A 19528-nucleotide genomic window follows, 5' to 3' on the forward strand; every position below is an offset into this window, starting at 1 on the left:
CTTGTTGGTTGCCTTCAAAAAGCTGGAGCTAATGATTGGGATCCACAGCTAAAGATAACCGACCTTGTTTTTTATGTTTTATATAACATATTGTAATGTGCATCTGTTTATCCCAAACTGGCCACTTTGGAAACGCGTTCTTATTTTAACCTTTCACCCTGGATACTTTGCATCTCCAAGATGTGTCTTAACGTAAAAAATACAGACTCCATCTCAGAATGTCTTCAGATGTGATTGTCATAGCCACCTCGCCAACAAAATAAATAACCTTGGCCAAGGCTTGTTACAGACCAGGTCCTGGGTGATGTCTGAGTTTGGGAGAGTGGAATCCCTGCCGTGGGTCATAAACGGGGAGTGTAACTGCTCCTGCTCCGAGAAGATGAGGCAGAGACCCAGAGGTGAGCTGGCCCGTCCCCGTCACCATTGGCACGTGGCCGTGTGCGGGAGGCGGGGAGTCCTCAAGGTAAATGATCTGCCTCTGCCTTTTTTTTTTTTTTTTTTTTTTTGTCTTTTTGCCTTTTCTTGGGCCGCTCCCGTGGCACATGGAGGTTCCCAGGCTAGGGGTCCAATCGGAGCTGTAGCCACCAGCCTACACCACAGCCACAGCCACGCGGGAGCCGAGCCGCATCTGCAACCCTCACCACAGCTCACGGCAACGCTGGATTCCCAGCCCACTGAGCAAGGCCAGGGATCAAACCCTCAACCCCGTGGTTCCTAGTCGGATTCATTAACCACTGAGCCACGACGGGAACTCCCTGCCTCTGGTTTTGATGATGTCCTTGTACAGCGCACTTTCTGTGATGCTGGAAACGGTCTCTGCCGTGCTGTTCAACACGGAGCTGATGCCCACAGTGCCCGGCCGATGCTGGGACCGCGGCCGCTGGCACCGAGGAGCTGGTTGTTTATCTCTTTTCCTTTAAGTTCTTCACCTGAGGTCACGGCCGCGGTATTGGACGGTCAGCTCTGGGGTGATCACTTCCTTCCAGAAGCTGTGGCTCAGGAGCAGCGTGCAAAACAGAGGCGGAAGTCCCAGCATGTGTGCCTCCTCCTCCAGGCAGTCCTCAGTGTCCTGGTCCCCACGCGTCTCTGTCCCTCTGCTTCAGGGGTCCTCGCTGTGGCTCTGCGCATCAGTGCCATACGAGCCCCCAGAGCTGTCCCGCACCGGCTGCCTCTTGGCCCTTTGCCTCCAGCTGTCCCCCCCCACCCCACCCAGAGCCCCAGGCACCATCTTTCTCACTGAGACTCTTTTTAGTAACTTGGCTTGTAGATAGTTTTCCTGAATCTCTGGGAAAATTCATGACAGGTCACCCAGCCATGTGGAGTCTCTTTTGAGGCTTTTGTCCCCTTGAGCCGTATGGACTCTCTCCCCGATGGCAGGCGGCAGTGTTCAAGTTTGGAAAATTTCTGATAAAGAGAACTAGTGGTGTCTCATTCCCATTTCGGAGGCGGAAGGTACCAAGCGTGGTTTCCATGGCTGTGTCAGCAGCGCGGGCGGGGCATCCTGACCAGGACGGTGGGTGTGAGGATTCGGGGGCGTCCTGGGGGCTCCTGAGAATAAAGAGCCTGGGGACGTGGCGGAGGACAAAGTGCCCACCTGGACTTGACTCTCCCTGTGTCGCGTCTGCCGGCCTCGGCCCCGCTTCCGCCCCGAGTCTCCCGGCCAACGCTGTGCTTTGAGCGGGCTCGCCTCCCAGCAGTAAATCAGGAAACTGGTTTTTGCAGGAGCCTCTGGAAAGAGACTTCAAGTCTCTGGCACGGTTTTCAAAGCAAGCTTTTCTAAGCGATTATTGGGATGGTTCTAGCTCATGTGAAAAAAATTCATTCCTGTAAACAACAGCAGCATCCTGCCCCCCCGCACACATTTCACATTTTTAAAGGCATCTGTCTTTTGGAAAACTGCTTTCGTCCTCATGAAGAAACTCATACCGAAAAGTAATGTCATTTTCAAGCACAAAAAGATTTATTTCTGCCGTTTAATTACAGTGTTGCTCACTTTATTTGTGTTTAATTATACCTAAGCAGGCCCAGTGAGGGTTGGCAGATATTAACACGCTCTGGCTTGTATTTTTTCTTTAGAAAACTCCACTACGGGTTTTCATAAACGGCAAGTTGGGGGCGGGGGGCCATGTCTTTGGCGTTGCTTTATGAAAGGAAATTGAAAAGCCGATTTCTAAACACTGGCCGCATGGATCTCATTTGTCACTTCCATGTCTGTGCCCATAAAAAAGTAACTTTTTCTCTGTCCAGCTTGAGCTTTTGAAGTTCAGAGTACCGGAGTTCACACTTAGTGGCTGTACAAGGAAACGGTGCTTTCGACTCGAGGCCCCGGACGTGTTTCTGGGACAGCCGGGGGTCCGGGATGGTCTCCCTGCCCCCTGGGGGTCCGCTGGGGCTTCCGTTAAAGTCCTCGCTGTACAGATGGAGGGAGGGAGAGGGGATTTGAGGACTGTTTACTTTGAGTCATTTTGCTGCTGGAAAGCCACCAAAGGTGGCTCAAAAATATTGGGCAGATAAAAAAAAATGTGACAGAGCTACCGCGGCCGCCAGCTGGCGGGGGGGGGGGGGCACCCTCTCTTGCGTTGGAACCTTGGAACCGAGCTGGGGAAGGCCCTTCACCCCATCCCGCCTTCACCCCGTCCCCACCCCCACCCAGCCCCTCACCCCGGTGGGTCCCGGAGGAAGACTTGGCCTTACCTAGTGGGAGGTGTTGCTGGGGGGAGGGGGGCCCTTACCCGCCTCCGCTCTCCGGGGTACAGTCCTAGCATGGTCGTGATAAGGCTGATAATCCTTGAGGAAATGCTGCCCTCACGTCATTTGTTCACCCATCTGTGCACTCAGAGAAGCACTTATTCATGACGCGCCGGCTAGTGTGCTTTAAAGAAGACGTATTTGATGGCACAGGTTGACAGCGGCCGGGCAGCCCTCACGTGGGAACCTCTGCAGCAGGGGTGGGACCACGGCGATGGACTGGATGGTGGGAGAGCTTGCGCTCCTCCGGGCCCACAGCCGGGACGCGTGGGAGTTCACGGCCAAGGCGCAGGGGTGGGGGTGGTGGGTGGAACCGTCAGAGGAAGAGGGGCCCAGAGCAGAGCCCGCCGCGGGGTGCCGGCTGAGGACGTGTCAGGGGCAGGAGGGCTCTGAGGGGGAGCCCTGCAGGGTTCTGGCTCAGACTGGGTTTTAGAGGGAATGTGCAGGGGGGCTGGGAGGGGGGCTGGGAGCCTGAAGGGTGGCCCAGCGTCTCCGACAGCGTCCGGTGCGTGGCCTTCGGGAGGGAGTGCAGGAGCCCCGGGTCAGATTCCGGGGCTCCCTCCCTCACGCCTGAGGTTTGGATGTGTAGGCCACGCCCCTTTACAGCTTGCATTCCTCTTCATCCCACCTCACAGTTTATTACTAAAAAGCCTTCTTGGAGTTCCTGCTAAGGTGCGGCAGGCTAGGAACCTGACTGCAGCAGTTTGATGGCTGCGGAGGCGAGGGTTTGATCCCCGGCCTGGAACCTCCATGTGCATGGGCGTGGCCCTGAGATGGATATAAAAAAATGAAACTGAAGCGGTCCTCTTGGGGACTCAGGGAAACCCTGGGCATCTGCTTTAAGCTTTGAGGCGCCCGGTCGTGATTTCCCTCCTCAGTGCGATCCCAGCCCCGGTGTAGACGGCGGGCCGTCCTCCGTAAAAGCAAAGCCTGCGTCTAATCCGAAGCCCAGGCCCCGGACTGATTCTCTCTTCTGTCTCCCTCAGCCTCCTGCACTGCACATGCCCCCCACAAACGCACACACATGCCCACGCATGGCCCCCACGAACGTGCATGCACACGCGCACACGCTCACACATGCATGCACACTCACATGCGCCCTGCACTGTGTCAGGGCACCGGAGCAGGTCAGGGCTGCAAGCAGCAGAGCACACTGCACTCTGGAGCCTGTGCAGCTGGGCTCAGCCCCCAGTCTCCGTGGACCCGCGGGGCCTACCGCAGCAGGGCGGGGGTCGGGCTGGAAGGTCACCCAGAGGGGACCGTGGAGGGGGTGGTGGGCGGGCATCTGGGCAGGAGGGGCAGCGGATGGGCATCTGGGTGAGGCCGCCGGGGGGGTGGAGAGTCAGCGGATGCGGAGGACGGGGCCTCTGGCTCAACCCACTTGGCCGGACCCTTGGACAGCTGGGCCTTTGGAGGCTCGGCCTCAGCCCAGGGCGTAGCCGGAAAAGCGGCTCCGAGAAACCTGGGGAGTCTGGTCAAAGGCGAGGACTCAGCACAGCCAGCGTGGCAGCCGCCCCTCCCTCACCCGGCGGACCTGGCCCCTGCTCCCGACAGGACGGAGGGACACCACAGCCTGGTGCTGTCCTCCTTCGGTGTCCGGCTGGGGCGTGTGATCCCCGACAGTGCGACCCGCATCCCCCCCAAAAGCCACCCTCCCTGGCCCCGCCCTCGGGACCCAGGATGGGTAAGAACAGCCTCCGTGGGGTAAAGACCTGCGTCCTGCGGGGAGCTCGGGAGTGGGCGCTGATGATGAGACGTGGGGGGCTGCGGGGAGGTGCAGGACAGTTGTGCGTGCATGTACGTGCATGCACACTCACACACTCACTCATACACACACTCACACACACACACTCAGGGAGCTGCTTGGGGAGCCTTCCCCCAGCCTGGCCCCGTGTTCCCTGTTTGGGGAAACGGACAATTAGGGATGAAGGTCGGGAAGGTGGGTCTGGTGAGCGCCCCTCTCTCCGCCTCTGTGTCTCTGCCTCTGTGTCTCTGCCTCTGTGTCTCTGCCTCTGTGTCTCTGCCTCTGTGTCTCCGCCTCTGTGTCTCTGTCTCTGTCTCTGTCTTGATTGTTTTGCCTCCTTTCTGTTTCTCTCGATAGGTGTTTATCAAACTTTATATGGCAGATTTCAAGGCATTTTAACCACGTCGTTTTACTGAATGAAATGGAAACGTCAAAGCAGACATTATCTTGGGGGTCACTTAATATTTATCTGCTGTTTACTGTGTAGCCTGGATGTCAGGTAATGACGGCATCTCTCCGTCTGTGGTGCTTTAGAAATACGACGCATCAGCTCTAAAAGTGGTTGCTGCTACACAGTAATTCCCTGGAAGTAATTTGTCTGAATGTCTAGTTAATTCAAGATGAGTTAATTTAACACGTGGAAGAGTCACTTCATACACGTCTGAGACTATCATGAACTGCAGGTTATGATATCACTCTTAAAAGTTTAAAAATAATAGGGCGTTCCCATCGTGGCTCAGTGGTTGACAAACCCGACTAGCTAGTAGCATCCATGAGTTTGTGGGATTGATCCCTGGCCTCGCTCAGTGGATTAAGGATCCGGTTGCCGTGAGCTGTGGTGTAGGTTGCAGACGAGACTCACATCCTGTGTTGCTGTGGCTGTGGTGTAGGCCGGCAGCTGCATCTCTGATTCAACCCCAGCCTGGGAACTTACAAATGCCACGGGTGTGGCCCTAAAAAGACAAAAAGACCAAAAAAAAAAAGAAGTTTAAAGATAATATTAAGCGGTGTTTCTAATAATGTCTTTTTTAAATGGCAAATGTTTAAAGAAAATGTATTTTAAGTGAAATTGCCCCAAATCAGTCTCTATACAAGTATGGCTCTTGACACCTGCTCTGTAAATGCTGGTACTATTTTCTTTACTTTTTTTTAATGGCTGCACCCACAGCGTATGGAAGTTCCTGGGCCAGGAATCGAGCTCACGCCTCTGAAGCGACCCGCGCAGCTGCAGTTGGATTCTTAACCCGTTGTGCCATGGTGGGAACTCCTCTATTTTCTGATATTGATGATCCAAGCGTTCCCTCAACCCCTCACCTAAATCCATCCCCAGGGAAAATTATTCTTGTTTTCACCAAAACAGATAAACTCCAGGCAGAGTATCAAGCCAATATTCAGTTAATGAAGGCAAACTAGGATGCATTTGAAGTCTGGCTTTTTTTTCCTTCTATACAGGATTTGGTCCAGCCTAGAATGAATTAAAAAAAAAAAAAAAAGTTTCATCGAGTTCCTGTCATGGCTCAGCGGTCATGAACCCACCTAGTATCCATGAGGATGCAGGTTCGATCCCTGGCCCCGCTCAGTGGGTAAATGGGAAAGGATCCGGCGTTGCCGTGAGCGGTGGTGTAGGTCGCAGACGTGGCTTGGATCCTGAGTTGCTGTGCCTGTGGTTGTAGGCCAGCAGCTGCAGCTCCAATTCATCCCCTAACCTGGGCACCTCCATATGCCAAGGGTGCAGCCCTAGAAGAAAAGAGACCAAAAAAAAATTTTTTTTCTGAAATCCTCATTCTGTGACATGTAGTGACAGGTAATTGACACACAGCGGTATATGGCAGAGACTCATCGGTCCACACGGTCCTTTTGTGCAATACAAACTCTAGAACGCAGTCAGGAATCAACAAAGAAGCACAGAGATTCCCTGACACTAAAGTTTATGTTCTTTTTCAAAAGAGATGGACCGTCAGCGCACCCGTGTCTGTTTCCTTCAAGTTCATCTCTGATCGGATGGTTTATCTAGTGTCTCTGGATTGGGGAGGATGGAGTGGCTGGGGGACTTTAATGTTGAGCAGGAGGAAGGAATGGCAGCTGACCGCCTGGCAGGGGCATTAAAACAGAACCGTGGAGTTCCCTTGTGGTGCAGCAGTTTAAGGCGCTGTATCGCTGCTCTGAGTCAGGTTCGATCCCAGCCTGGGACCTTTCGCATGCCGCCGATGCAGCCCAAACCAAACCCAAACCAAAAAAACATCAGAACTGCCCCCACAGACACAGGACTGCCTAGTTCTTTATGACAGCAGAATGAAGTAGTTGATTCAACCAGGAGCGGTTGAATTATATTTTATGTCCCCATTTTCAAAAGCAGATCATTGCTATTCACCTTAGAAAGACTTTTATTCATGAAAACTATTTTAGTTGGAAAGTGGCGTTGGGAGGAAGCTGGAAGAAATCGGGGTTTGAAGGTGACTTTATTCCCCAGTGAGGCTTGATTGTATTGGAATCAGGAAAATTGGCTTATCGGGCTGTAGAGAATCCAAAACAGTAATAGCCAGAGGAGCGTTTATTTGACGATGCCTGTGCTTGATTTAGAGTTTAGAGGCTGTATGTGTTTTCCCGTTTATTCCTTAAAATGACCCTGTAGGGCTGGCAGTAATATGTCATCTCACAGAAGAAAGGACTGAGGGTCAGAGGCGTCTCAGAATGGCAGCTGGCAGGTGGCAGATGTGTCTTTGGCTCAAGTGCAGGAAAACACACGCTTTCCCCTGTGTCCTCCCGGCCTGAAAAGCAGCGTTTCAGACGCTGGCTGCCAGTTGCCAGACCTGTGCCTCTCTACCTGCGCTCCTCTTCCCACTCCCTCCTGTTGTCCTTCCTTCTCTGCTGCGCGTTTCCTGTGATGAGACCCATACAGTCGACGCCGCCTGGATCAAAGCGTGATTTTGAAATTGCTGTGCAGGAGCCTTTGCCTGTGAGCCTGTGAGCAAGGAGGCCTCCGCCCCCGCTGTCACGTGCCCAGGCTTTGATCAGGACGTGGGCGGGAGGCTCCCTCTGTGCCCAAAGAAAGCCTTTGGGTGCCTGAGGCTCTCTCAGCAGCTGTGCCCCCAGTCAACACACAGCCGCGGCCCAGAATCACACTGTCCAAGCCCCAAACTAGCAGTGACCTCCGCCTGCAAAGACCGAGTGCTCATCCCAAGGAATTCTCCCTGAATGTGGATCTTTGCTGTTTTCCTAGAGATGCTTTTGGCAAGAACATCAGACCATGACAGAAAAAACTGCAAAGACCTACGTAGTTCCACTACCCCCACGACCCCAAGGATAATGCCTTTTACCAAGTTTAGAGAAATTCCAATCTCTGAATCGGTCTCGTTTTCTTCCGCTGCTCCTGCTCGTGCCTTCGGCTCGGCACGTGGTCTGGCTGCAGCCGTCAGGTTAGGAAGGTGAGACCTCCTGCTCTGTGTTCCTCCCCTCCTCTTTGCCTGCTTGCTCAGGACACACATGTGGAAGACCGGCAGGGGAACGGAAGGGCTGGGGAAGGTGACCGAGTCCCTGGGTGAGGTCTGAATTGAGGTGTCAGTGCCAGCGTCCCTCACTGGCGGCTTATCCGCTGTGGGGGGTACTCCCCTTCGCGTTGGTTTTGCGTGCCTTTTCGGCCAGAAGGTAGCTGCTTAGTTGACTTGACTTTGTATATAGGTATGGATGGAGGAGTTAAGTATATAACTTTTAAAGAGAAACAAGGACTTCGAACTTGCTGGATCTGCCTTCTGCTTCCGTAGTTGCCAGGGGAGGAAGCCGAGGCTGTCGGTAGAAGCCCCCCATCCCCCGCCCCTCCCCTCCCCCCACCGTGTGGGCTCCCAGCAGGCCCACCACACCGTGCTCTGTTTGCAGCTCTTGAATTGCTGTCTGATTTTTTTCTTTAATGGCCAGTGTTCTGCAGAAACCACCACATGGTACCGTCTTAACATTTGTTATGTGAGCTTTCAGGCATCTTTGTCCATGTCCAGTAAATGCCCGAAAGACCCACAGTGTAGTGCTATGAGGTCTGACGCTGAAACGAACAGTGTAAGTTCATATCATATGACCTGGCAGTTCTGCTCCTGGGTCTGTACCTAGAAAGAAAACCCAAAACGCTAAAAGATAATTCACCCCAGTGTTCATTGCAGCACTATGTACAGTTGCCAAGCTGTGGAAGAAATCTAAGTGTCCGTAGGCAGATGAATGGATAAAGAAGACATGGAGTGGTTTGACAGTGGAATACTATTCAGCCATGAAAAAGATCAAACGGTTGCCATTTGAAGCAACATGGCTGGACTTGGAGGCCATTATGCCAAGTGAAATAAGTCAGACAAAGACACATCCTCTATGACATGATTTACCTGTGGAATCTAGCACAGTGCAACAAACTAGCGAGTAAAACAGAAAAGCAACAGACTCACAGATATAGAGAACAAGCTAGTGGTTACCACTGGGAGAGGGAAGTGGGGCAAGATGGGGTAGGAGATTTCTTTAAAAAGGTTATTATGGGATCGGCAAAATCATGTGTATGAAACTTTTAAAAATTAATAAAGCACTGTGGAGTTAATGAATTAATTAATAATAAATAGAATAAACATGTAGGTTCAAATCCTGGTTCTGGGAGTTCCTGTTGTGGCTCAGTGGGTTAAGAACCAGATGTAGTGTCCATGAGGATGTGAGTTCCCTCCTTGGCCTCACTCACTGGGCTAAGGATCTGGCATTGCCACCAGCTGTGGCGTAGGTTGCAGATGTGGCTCCGATCTGCTGTTCCCGTGACTGTGGTGTAGGCCTGAGATGCAGCTCCGATTTGACCCCTGGCCCAGGAAATCCCATCTGCTGCAGGTGCGGCCCTAAGAAGGAAAAAAGAAAAGAAAACAAGCTTGGTTCTGACCTTAGCAGCCACGGGGTTAAGGGCAGGCCTTCAGGGCCGTGGGAGTCATGGCAGCAGCCCCCTTGCTGGGGAGGGGCATGAATCAGTGAGGTGTTGGCCCAGAACAAGCTCATGATACACCTTATACTCACTGTTAACGCTTTTGTAGGAAACGGGGTCGTGTCTCCCGCTTGGCATGGTAGCTCCTGCTTGAGCCATTGCAAACTCTTGCCTGTAGAACTTCTTCTGTGGCTGCACCCTAACGCCAGAGGACTCTGACTTTGGAAGCGAGCCTCTGCGGGTCACAGAGCCATCTGTGTCACCCTTCCTTGGGACATGCTGCTGGGATCTGGCGCCCAAATCCTGAGAAGCTGGAGCCCTTCCGTACCGCAGGGCTTTAGCCAGACCAGAGTGGAGGCCCTGCCCGCTCCCCGCTGTCTGTGCCCAGCCCAGCCTGCCAGGGCTCCGGATGCTGCGTAGATTTCTAGGCCTGTGGGCATCGGATGGTCCTGGTGCCCTCATGTTCACCTGCTTGGCAGAACGCGTTCCCTCTGCCTTAACAGCCGGAAGGTGTGTGGCCATTCCCCTGACTCTGCTTCTGAGCAGTCGTGGGACTGAGTTAGAGAGGAAAGGGCCCCCGTTCTGCCCTGAGCTGGAGGTACTTGAACGCCGTGGGTGGCTGAGGCTCCTTCTGGCCGCAGAGGAGGTCGTTCGCAGTGGGAGACGCATTTGAACTTGTTGGAAGAGCTGTCGCCGCTGCTGGGCAATGTCCCACCCGGGTCCAGGCCACGTGTCCTTGTCCTTTTCCACGCTCGCAGGGTCTGACTAGCCTTCTCTTCCCTTCCTCCTGCAGGAATGTGGCTTTGGCTACGGGGAGGATGCCCAGTGTGTGAGGTGCCGGCCGCACAGGTTCAAGGAGGACTGGGGCTTTCAGAAGTGCAAGCCGTGCCTGGACTGCGCCCTGCTCAGCCGCTTCCAGAAGGCCAACTGCTCTGCCACCAGCGACGCTGTCTGCGGGGACTGCCTGCCCGGGTACGTGGCCAGTGCTTCCGTCGTAACTCGCTCGTTATTGGGAAAAGGCATTTCTCTGGTTCCCTTCCAAAGACACCTGCCGGCCTTGACCTGAGCGCACTTGCCGAGGCTCGAGGTTTTGTGGTTCCCGGTGCCTGTGCTGCGCCCAGTGCGGGGACAGGCGTGGTTAGAATGAAGTGGGTAAGTGCGCTGACCAAGGCTCCGTGTCACAAAAGCCCAGTGGGGTCCTGCAGATCAAGGAAAGGAAACAGGGACAAGGGGACAAGAGAATATGCAGGCGGCTCCCAGAAGAGCAAGCGCTGTGGCCTGAGATCTATCGGGCGAAGGTGTCTGCCGTCAATAGTGAAGGTGAAAGGCACACACACCGTCCCCTCATTTTAACAGTGTTCCTGGAGCCGCTGGGAGGCATCGATCACTCCGGGGAGGGAGACAAAGATACCCCACCCACGTGCGGCTTATGCTCTAATCAGAGGAACAGTATCTACACAGCAAATCAGAAGTTGTGCAGAAAGGTGCGACACGATGCTTCTGTGGAAAAAGGAAATCTCAGCAGCTCAGGGAGCTTTGGGCGGGACCCCTGGGGATGCAGGGGAGGCAGGTTGCAGATTAAAATGGGTTCTCAGGTTGGACGATGCTGAAAAGGTGAGATCTCTGTAAATACAGACCCTAAGGTGGATGTGACCTGGTGTATGTCAGAAACTCCCAAGAGGCCAGGGCTGGAGCAAAGGGAGAGGCAGTGGGGGTGGCTGGGGGTGGGCAGGCCTGACGGTGCCCACTGAAGATGAAGCCAGGCCGTGGAGGGAAGGGGGACCCCACCCAGGCCAGGTGGAGAGACAGACCTGGGAGGAGGAATTGTACAGTTTCCGGGAGGTAACCACTGGCCAGAGACACCAGATGAAAAAGCAGTGGGGGCCAGAGTCCCGAGGAAGATCGGGACTCAGCGGGGGCAAGGGATGCTGTGCTCTTAGGGAGCGAGGAGGCGCTGCTGCAGGAGGTGAGGAGGGAAGAGGCACAGGGTGAAACTCAGAACGTAAGTCTAGAGCAGAGCCGGGAGAGAGACTGGGATTGTTCCCCGAGCTTCCCCGGAAGCCAGGCTTTATTGCGGAAGTAAACCCACCAGCAGCCTTACGGGAGCAGCACACGTGTGTTATTGACAGCGTGCAGGCACGTGGCTAAGCTCGTTAACGTGAATTATTTTCTGTAATGTTCAAAGTGTTTTAAAAGCAAAGGTGAGCCCCACAAGGGTAAGGTTATTCAGGCGAGATGGTGCAGTTAGGACTCGGTGTAGGTGCATCTGGGGACCACACCCAGGACTCTGCCTCCACAATCCACGATTTAAGTCACTGTCGATGGAGGACCCCAGCTGCCCTTGGCCAGCACATGCCCACAGCCTCCTGGGTTTGACCAGATGCCAGGTGCTAGTTCTGGGGCTTTTATTGAGGCCAGAGGGCAGATAAAGCTGTGGTCCTGAAGGAGAGAAACAGGGCAGGAAATTGCCTCGAGGTTCAAGCATATGTGAAGACCTAGCACCCACACAGATGCAAAAAGCGGTGGTCTTGCAACAACAGCACAGGCGACTAAAGACCAAAAAAAGCTACATTGGACTTGATCAAATTAAAGTCTTTTGTGTTTGAAGAATACCATCAAGAAAATGATAAAAGACAACCCCCAGAATCAGAGGTACTATTCATAAATCACACATGTGATAAGGAACCATTTTATCTGCAATATATAAAGAGCTCTTGTAACTCAATAACAAGAAGACCAAAAAAAAAAAAAAAAAAAAAACCAATTAAAATGTGGGCAAAGGATCTGAATAGACATTTCTCCAAAGAAGATGCGCAAATGGCCAGTAAGCGCATGTAAAGATGTTCAACATCAGCAGTTATGAGGGAAATGCCAAAAACCCCCGCATGCCTCCCCCTCGCCAGGATGGCTGTAACCCAGAGACAGACAGTAACAGGTGTCCGTGAGGATGGGAAGGAATTCGAACCCTCATGCACTGTCATTGGGCATGTCAAACGGTGCAGCCACCGTGGAAAAGCATCTGGAGGTTCCTCAAAAAGTGACAGGCAGAGTTTCCAGGCGACCCAGCCGTTCTGCTCTCAAGTACATAAGCAAGGGAGTTGAAAACACATCTGTACAAAAACTTACACACAGATGTTCCTGTACATAATAGTCCAAAAGTGGAAACCACCCAGATGTCCATCAGCTGATGTGTACGGATGAAGAAAATGGAGTATATTCCAACCCTGGAGTATTACTCAACAGTGAAAAAGGAATGACTTACTGATACATGTGACAGCGCGGCTGAGCCTGGAAAACATTAGGTTCAGTGAAAGAAGCCAGTCGTATTCCTTCTGTGTGACGTGTCCAGAGTAGGCAAATCTAAAGAACAGAGAGTAAGTTAGTGGTTGTCTGGGGCTGGTGGTCAGGGAGGTTTGAGAAGGATGCAGAGTGATGGCCAACCAGGATGAAGTGTCCTTTTTGGCATGAGGAAAATGTCCTAAAATGGACGGTGCCAATGGTCATGCAACTCCGTGAATGTCCTACATACTGTAGGTGGTAGTGAATTGCTTCTTAATAATCTGGGTCTTTTTTTTCCTTAAAGTAATGGCTGGAGTCTCAGAAGACACTGACAGCCTGTAAATATCATTCCCCAGCGTTCTGACCGGGTGCAAATCTAAAGGGGAAACAGAGCTTCACATCTGCAGCACCCCATCCCGCTACTTGGGGGCACTCTTTGTGGGGGTGGGGCGGGGAGAGAAAGAGTCCACGGCGGGGGGGCGGGGAGGGGGCTGGACTGAGCTGGGCAGGGCCCGGAGACCCAGGACTTGGTTTTTGCCAGGAGGGAACTGTGGGGGGGGGGGGCTACAGCCCTCCCCAGGAGCTCCCTCCAAACGTGCCTTGTGCGGCCCCAAATTCCTTGTTACCTGAGCCCACACTCTAGTTTCCTCAGTGTTCGCTCATCCTTTAGGTAAATGCTCAGCTGCAGGGACGTTAGAAATGAGTAGACATTTGAAGATGTTTCATAGTTTATTTATATGATTAGTTTAAAATTACATCCTAGAGTTCCCGTTGTGGTTCAGCGGCTTAAGGTCCCGATGCTGTCTCTCTGAGGTTATGGGTGTGATCCCTGGCCTTGCTCGGTGGGTTACGGATCTGGCATTGCTGTGGCTGTGGGGTAGGCGGGCAGCTGCAGCTCCGATTTGACTCCTGGCTCAGGAACTTGTATATGCTGTGGGTACGTCAGGAAAAAGGAAAAAAATAAAATAAAAAATAAATAAAAATTTTAAAAAAATTACGTCCTTTCTGGGCCAGCATGAAGGTAGGAGGCAGGCAGCAATTACAGCGTGACTTTACCCAGGTATTCCGAGGGTTTAAAAACGCTCAGCCAGCTGGACTGTGTTTGTGGGAAGGAGGCAAATAGTTGACACCCATTTTGCAGACAGGGAAACTGAGGCAGAAGGAAACTAAGCCAATTGCGTATTGCTTCCAAAAAAATGCTGAAGTCAGGCTCCGGGCATGGTTATGTCTGGGGCTGTTCCTCCCCCTGCAGCCACGGCCTCCCTGCAGTAAAGGTTTGCTGCTACCTCCCGTGCAGCCTGGCCAGACAGAATATAGGTCACTTTAGGGGGCCTAGCAGAGCGCCTGGTACACAGGAAGCACTAAATAAATGATTGACACTGGTGCCGGGTCGTGTTACGGGGGCCAGGGAGAGTTTTGCAGAAGGTGCCCGAAGGGCCTCCAGCCCCTCCTGCGGCCGGTGCCCGCCTTTTCCTGCTCCAGGGAACGGGGGCCCGGAAGTAACCTGGCCCCTGCCAGCTCTGTGCTGCTTTTGGTAAATAACGCTTCTGAGCACTTGATCCAGGTTCACGGATTTCATCAGCAAAACCGCCCTGTGAGCTCGGGATTAATAGCATCCCCTCCCCCGAAGGAGGAAGTTGGTCCTTGGAGCGGATGAATGACTTGCCCGAGTCATTTAGCCTCAAGTCCGGTTTCACTGACCCCGAGGACAGCCTCTGCCCCCCTCACCCACCAGCCCTGCCCCCCAAAGCACCTGAACCACCTGCATCTTTCCTCGTCCTTTCTCTCATGTTGGCGCTAAGCTGCCTTGCCCGTCCCGAGCACGCCCTCAGCTCCAGGCTCCCACCCTGGCGATGCATCTTTTCAGTGGCATCTGCTCAGTTCCACAGGGGCCACTGCTGTGGCTGCTGAGACGTGGACAGCGGGTCAGCCCACCAGCCAGAGCGGGAGTTCACAGGCGTGCGGGAAAGGACAGAGTTGTCACCTGTCACCACCTGAAAAGGGGCCTGATGCTGCACAGAGGGCCTGGCAGCTGCATTTGAGTGGGTATGAAGGGACAGCGCTGAAACGCCAGAGCTGGATGGGGCATGTCATCGCAGGGAGAGTTAGTGTCTGCAGCCAGGATTTCTTAAAATAGCAGTTGTTGAGCCGGTGTTCTCTAGACTGAGTAGTGTTATTTGGATTCAGTTCAGTTAAAAACTCGTCTCCAGGTTCCATGGTGGGGAAACTCGCGGGTCTCTAAGATGTGTTTATATGCCGCCTCTCACCAGAGATTAAGTACAATTCAGTGTGCTTTCCTTTTGTCTCTTGGCATCAGCTGGCTGAAAGCCCAGAGTAAAATTTAAAGTTCAACTATAGAAGTTCCCTGGTGGCTCAGCAGGTTAAGGGTCCGGCACTGTCACTGCTGTGGTGTGGGTTCGATCCCTGGCCCAGGAATTTTTGCATGCTGCAGGCGAGGCCTCCCAAAATGATAATTAAATCAAAGAATAAAGTTCAGGAATTCCGGCTGTGGCACAGCAGGTTAAGAATCCAGCTGCAGTGGTTTGGGTCTATGTAGAGATATGGGTTCAATCCCTGGCCTGGCACAGTGGATTAAAGGATCCAGCGGTGCCACAGCTGTGACATAGGCTCTGGCTCAGATTCAATCCCTGGCCCAGGAACTTCCATATGCCGTGGGTGCCGCCATTAAAAAATAAATAAATTTAATAAATAAAGCTCAATTACAAGAACTAGTTTAACCAGACACCTTGTGTATGTCTCTGTTCCCTTTTATCGTAATTTAATTTTATAAAATCTATAAATCACGTGGTCGGGAAGAAGGCTGCAAATGTTATTTATCTATGTCCCCCAAACCTTGGCAGTCCAAACAAAAAGAGAGGGCGGAATAATTTTGAAAGATTGCTAGATTTCTTTAAATGCTTAATCTTTTAAGTCACATCTTAAAACTCTCATTTCTGTATCTCCGTCTTCAAATTGGATGATAATTTTGAGGGAACTCTTCTAAAAAATAAATCTGAAAAAGCAACGCCTTTGATTGTTAATACGTAATTGGTAATTCAGCCATTATTCTCCACTTAAGGATTCAGACCTTGACCTCATTTTTGCCAAGTGGAAAAAGTGAGAGTCATTTGATGGTTTTGAACATTTCGTGGTGGTTAAGAAAATCTTAGATTCTGCCATCCAGCCCTCGCAGTCATGAGGCTGGCAGGGCAGGTTCTCCTTCGGGTAATGTCTGGACCACTGCTGCTAGCCATCAGCATCACACCTCTCCTGGAGGAGTGGCTCCGGGGAGCCCTAGGAGTTGATGGGCACACCCAGCCTCCTTCCAGTCAGCATTTCTAGTTATTCTTACCTAGATTTCAAGGTCATGAAGACATAGGATTTGCTCACCTTCTGGCCTCGTTTGTATGATGGCCCTCAAACTCATCATGTGTCTTACTTTATTTTACTTTTATTTTATTTTAGTGTGTAGCGGCTTGATATGGGATCTCGCTTCCCAAACCAGGGATTGAACCTGGGCCACAGCAGTGAAAGCACCAAATCCTAACCACTAGACCCCCGGGGAACTCTGTCATATTTTAATAAGTGTATTTTTGGCAAATATATTTTGTTCAATTTCAGGGAGAGCTCAGACCTCTGAAAACTTTTGTCACAAGTAGAATTCTTTATTTTAATACCATTCAATAATGGCCACATTTGATTCCTGGTACTTGTTTCGCTTATTTACCTAGAAGGAGTTTTTCTGTATAAAAACTATATGAGACAATCTCAATATTTAATTTAATCACTGTATAACTTGGCAAGTTTTCTGAGAGGATAAAGAGAATTAATCCGCGTATATTACAATGTTTAGCAAGAAATATACCTAAGAAAGTTCCCTTATGTTGTCCTATGGTTTTTACCTATTTTTAGATTTTTAATGCATCTTTTGGGCCACGCCCATGACACGTGGAAGTTCCTGGGCCAAGGGTTGAACCCCTGCCACAGCAGCATCCTGAGCTGCTGCAGTGACAACACTGGATCCTTAACCTGCTGAGCCACCAGGGAACTCCCATATGCATTTTTTTAATTTTGGTAAAAACATGTAACATAAAATTTACCATCTGAGCCATTTTTAAGTTCAGTAGTGTTAAATATCTTACACTGTTGTGAATAGTTCCCCAGAGACTTTTCCTCTTCCTAAACTGGGACTCCATCCCCATGACCCAGTAACTCCCCTTTTCCTGCTCCTCTCAACCCCTGGTAACAACCATTTTACTTCCTCTCTGTATCAGTTTAGTGGCTCACGGTGCCTCATATGAGTGGAATCATACACTGTTTTCCCCTTTTGACTGGCTCGTTTCGTGTAATATAATGTCCTTAGGTTTCATCCACTTGTGGTACATGACAGGATTTCCTTACTTTTTAAGGCTGAATAATATGCCACTTTGTGGATCTATCCCATTTCAATTATCCATTCCATCCTCATTGGACCTTTATGTTGTGTCCATACCTTGGCTGCTATGTACATGGGAGCTCAGATATCTCCTCAAGATCCCGCTTTCAAATTCACCAACCTTCACCAAAGCGGGTATAGGGGAAATGTATCTCAACGTAGTAAAAGCCACTATGACAAACCCATAGCAAACAAAATAGAGCAGTGAAAAACTGAAAGCCTTCTCACTAAAATTGGAAAGAAGACAAGGAAGCCCACTCTCACCACTTCTAGTCAACATAGTATTGGAAGTCCTAGCCACAGCAATCAGACAAGAAAAATAAATAAAAGGTATCCAAACTGGAGGGAAGAAGTAAAATTGTCATTAAATGCAGCTAACATGATATTCCATATAGCAAATCCTGAAGAGTCCACACAAAAATTATTAAAACCGATAAATGAATTCAGCAAGGTAGCAGGATACGTGATTAACATACAGAAATCTGTTGTATTTCTTCACACCAACAATGAAATTTCAGAAAGAGAAAGTTAAAAAACAATCCTTTTTAAAATCATGTCAAAGAATTACCTAGGAATAAACCTGACCAAGGAGATGAAATATTTGTACCCTGATAACTATAAAACATTGGTAAAGGAAATTGAATATGATTTAGAGAAATGGAAATGTATCCCATGCTCTTGGATTGAGAGTTAATATTGTTAAAATGGCCATACTACCCAAAGCCAGTACGATTCCTATCAAATTACCCATGACATGTTTTACAGAACTAGAACAAGTAATCCTAAAATTTACATGAAACCACAAAAGACCCAAAGCAATCCTGAGGAAAAAGAACAAAGCTGAAGGCATAACCCTCCCAGACTTCAGACAATACTACAAAGCTACAGTAATCAAAACGGCGTGGTACTGGGAGAAAGACAGACATGGTTCGATGGACTAGAATAGAGAGCCCAGAAATAAACCCACACACCTGTGGTCAATTAATCTCTGATAAAGGAGGCAAAAATATACAGTGGGGAAAAGACAGTCTTTTCAGTAACATCCTGCTTTCAATTCTTTGGGCTATATACCAGAAGTAGAATTTCTGGATTTTATGGTTGTTCTGTTTTTAATTTGTTAAGGAGCCTCCATACTGTTTCCACAGCAGTTGCACTATTCTCTCCAGTAGTGTCCAGGGATTCCAGTTTCTCCACTTTCTTGCCAGCATTTTTCACTCTGTGTGTGTGTGTGTGTGTGTGTGTGTGTGTGTGTGTGTGTGTCTTTTTGCCTTTTTCTAGGATTCATTGCCGCTGAGCCACTATGGAAACTCCCTATTTTTTCCTTTTTTCTTTTAAATTATTTTTGGCCATACATGGCATGCCAAAGTTCCAGGGATCTAATCTGAGCCACAGCAGCAGCAGTGCCAGATCCTTAACTTGCTTCACCACCAGGGAACTTCTGTTTTTGCTGTTGTTGCTTATTTATTGCATACCTTTGGTAGCCTTTTGATGTCATAATCCAAGAAATCATTGCCAATCTCAATGTTGTGAAACTTCTCCTATGTTTTCTTCTAGGAGTTTTATAGCTTGGGGTCTTGTTTAGTTTTTTAATTCATTTTGAATTTTTTTTTTTTTTGTCTTTTTGCCATTTCTTGGGCCGCTCCTGTGGCGTATGGAGGTTCCCAGGCTAGGGGTGGAATCGGAGCTGTAGCCACCGGCCTACGCCAGAGCCACAGCAACGCGGGATCTGAGCCACGTCTGTGACCTACACCACAGCTCACAGCAACGCCAGATCCTTAACCCACTGAGCAAGGGCAGGGACCGAACCCGCGACCTCATGGTTCCTAGTTGGATTCGTTAACCACTGAACCACGACGGGAACTCCTGAATTAATTTTTGTATATGGTGTAAGATCAGGATTCAATTTCATTCTTTGGCATGTGGGTGCCCAGTGTTCCCAGCACCGTTTATTTAAAAAGACTTTCCCTTGGAGTTCCCATCGTGGCTCAGTGGTTAACGAATGCTACTAGGAACCATGAGGTTGCGGGTTTGATCCCTGCCCTTGCTCAGTGGGTTAAGGACCCGGTGTTGCGTTGAGCTGTGGTGTAGCTCGCAGATGCAGCTCGGATACCGAGTTGCTGTGGCTCTGGTGTAGGCCGGCGGCTACAGCTCCAATTCGACCCCCAGCCTGGGAACCTCCATATGCTGCAGGAAGTGGCCCACAAGAGGCAAAAAGACAAAAAAAATAAAAAATAAAAGCAAAAAGACTTTCTCATGTCCATTAAATGGTTTTGGCAACTTGTTGAAAATCATTGGACAGTACGTATGAGGGTTCATTTCTGGGCTGTTTTGTTCCATTGGTCTGTATGTCTGGCTTTGTGCCCGGATCACACTGTCTTAATAGTTGACGTTT

At 50.5% G+C, this 19528-nt stretch overlaps 1 protein-coding gene across 13 annotated transcripts in view; it reads left to right on the plus strand.

Annotated features, from left to right (window-relative positions):
* TNFRSF19 (TNF receptor superfamily member 19) overlaps positions 1-19528 on the plus strand; it is a 171851-nt gene that overhangs the window by 103009 nt on the left and 49314 nt on the right. For all 13 annotated transcript variants that reach the window (XR_014819000.1, XR_014819001.1, XM_084981285.1 and 10 more), the window contains exon 4: positions 10216-10394. Coding sequence is in view for 11 of the 13 variants with exons in the window: in XM_084981285.1 (XP_084837411.1) it covers positions 10216-10394 (179 nt within the window). In the remaining 2 variants the exon portion in view is untranslated. The remainder of the gene's footprint in view (positions 1-10215; positions 10395-19528) is intronic.

This window comes from Sus scrofa, chromosome 11, assembly GCF_054392235.1.
Source record: "Sus scrofa isolate SSC_HxYL_T2T_F1_AM1 chromosome 11, Sscrofa_HxYL_maternal_Yorkshire_Landrace_v2.0, whole genome shotgun sequence".
NCBI lineage: Eukaryota > Metazoa > Chordata > Mammalia > Artiodactyla > Suidae > Sus > Sus scrofa.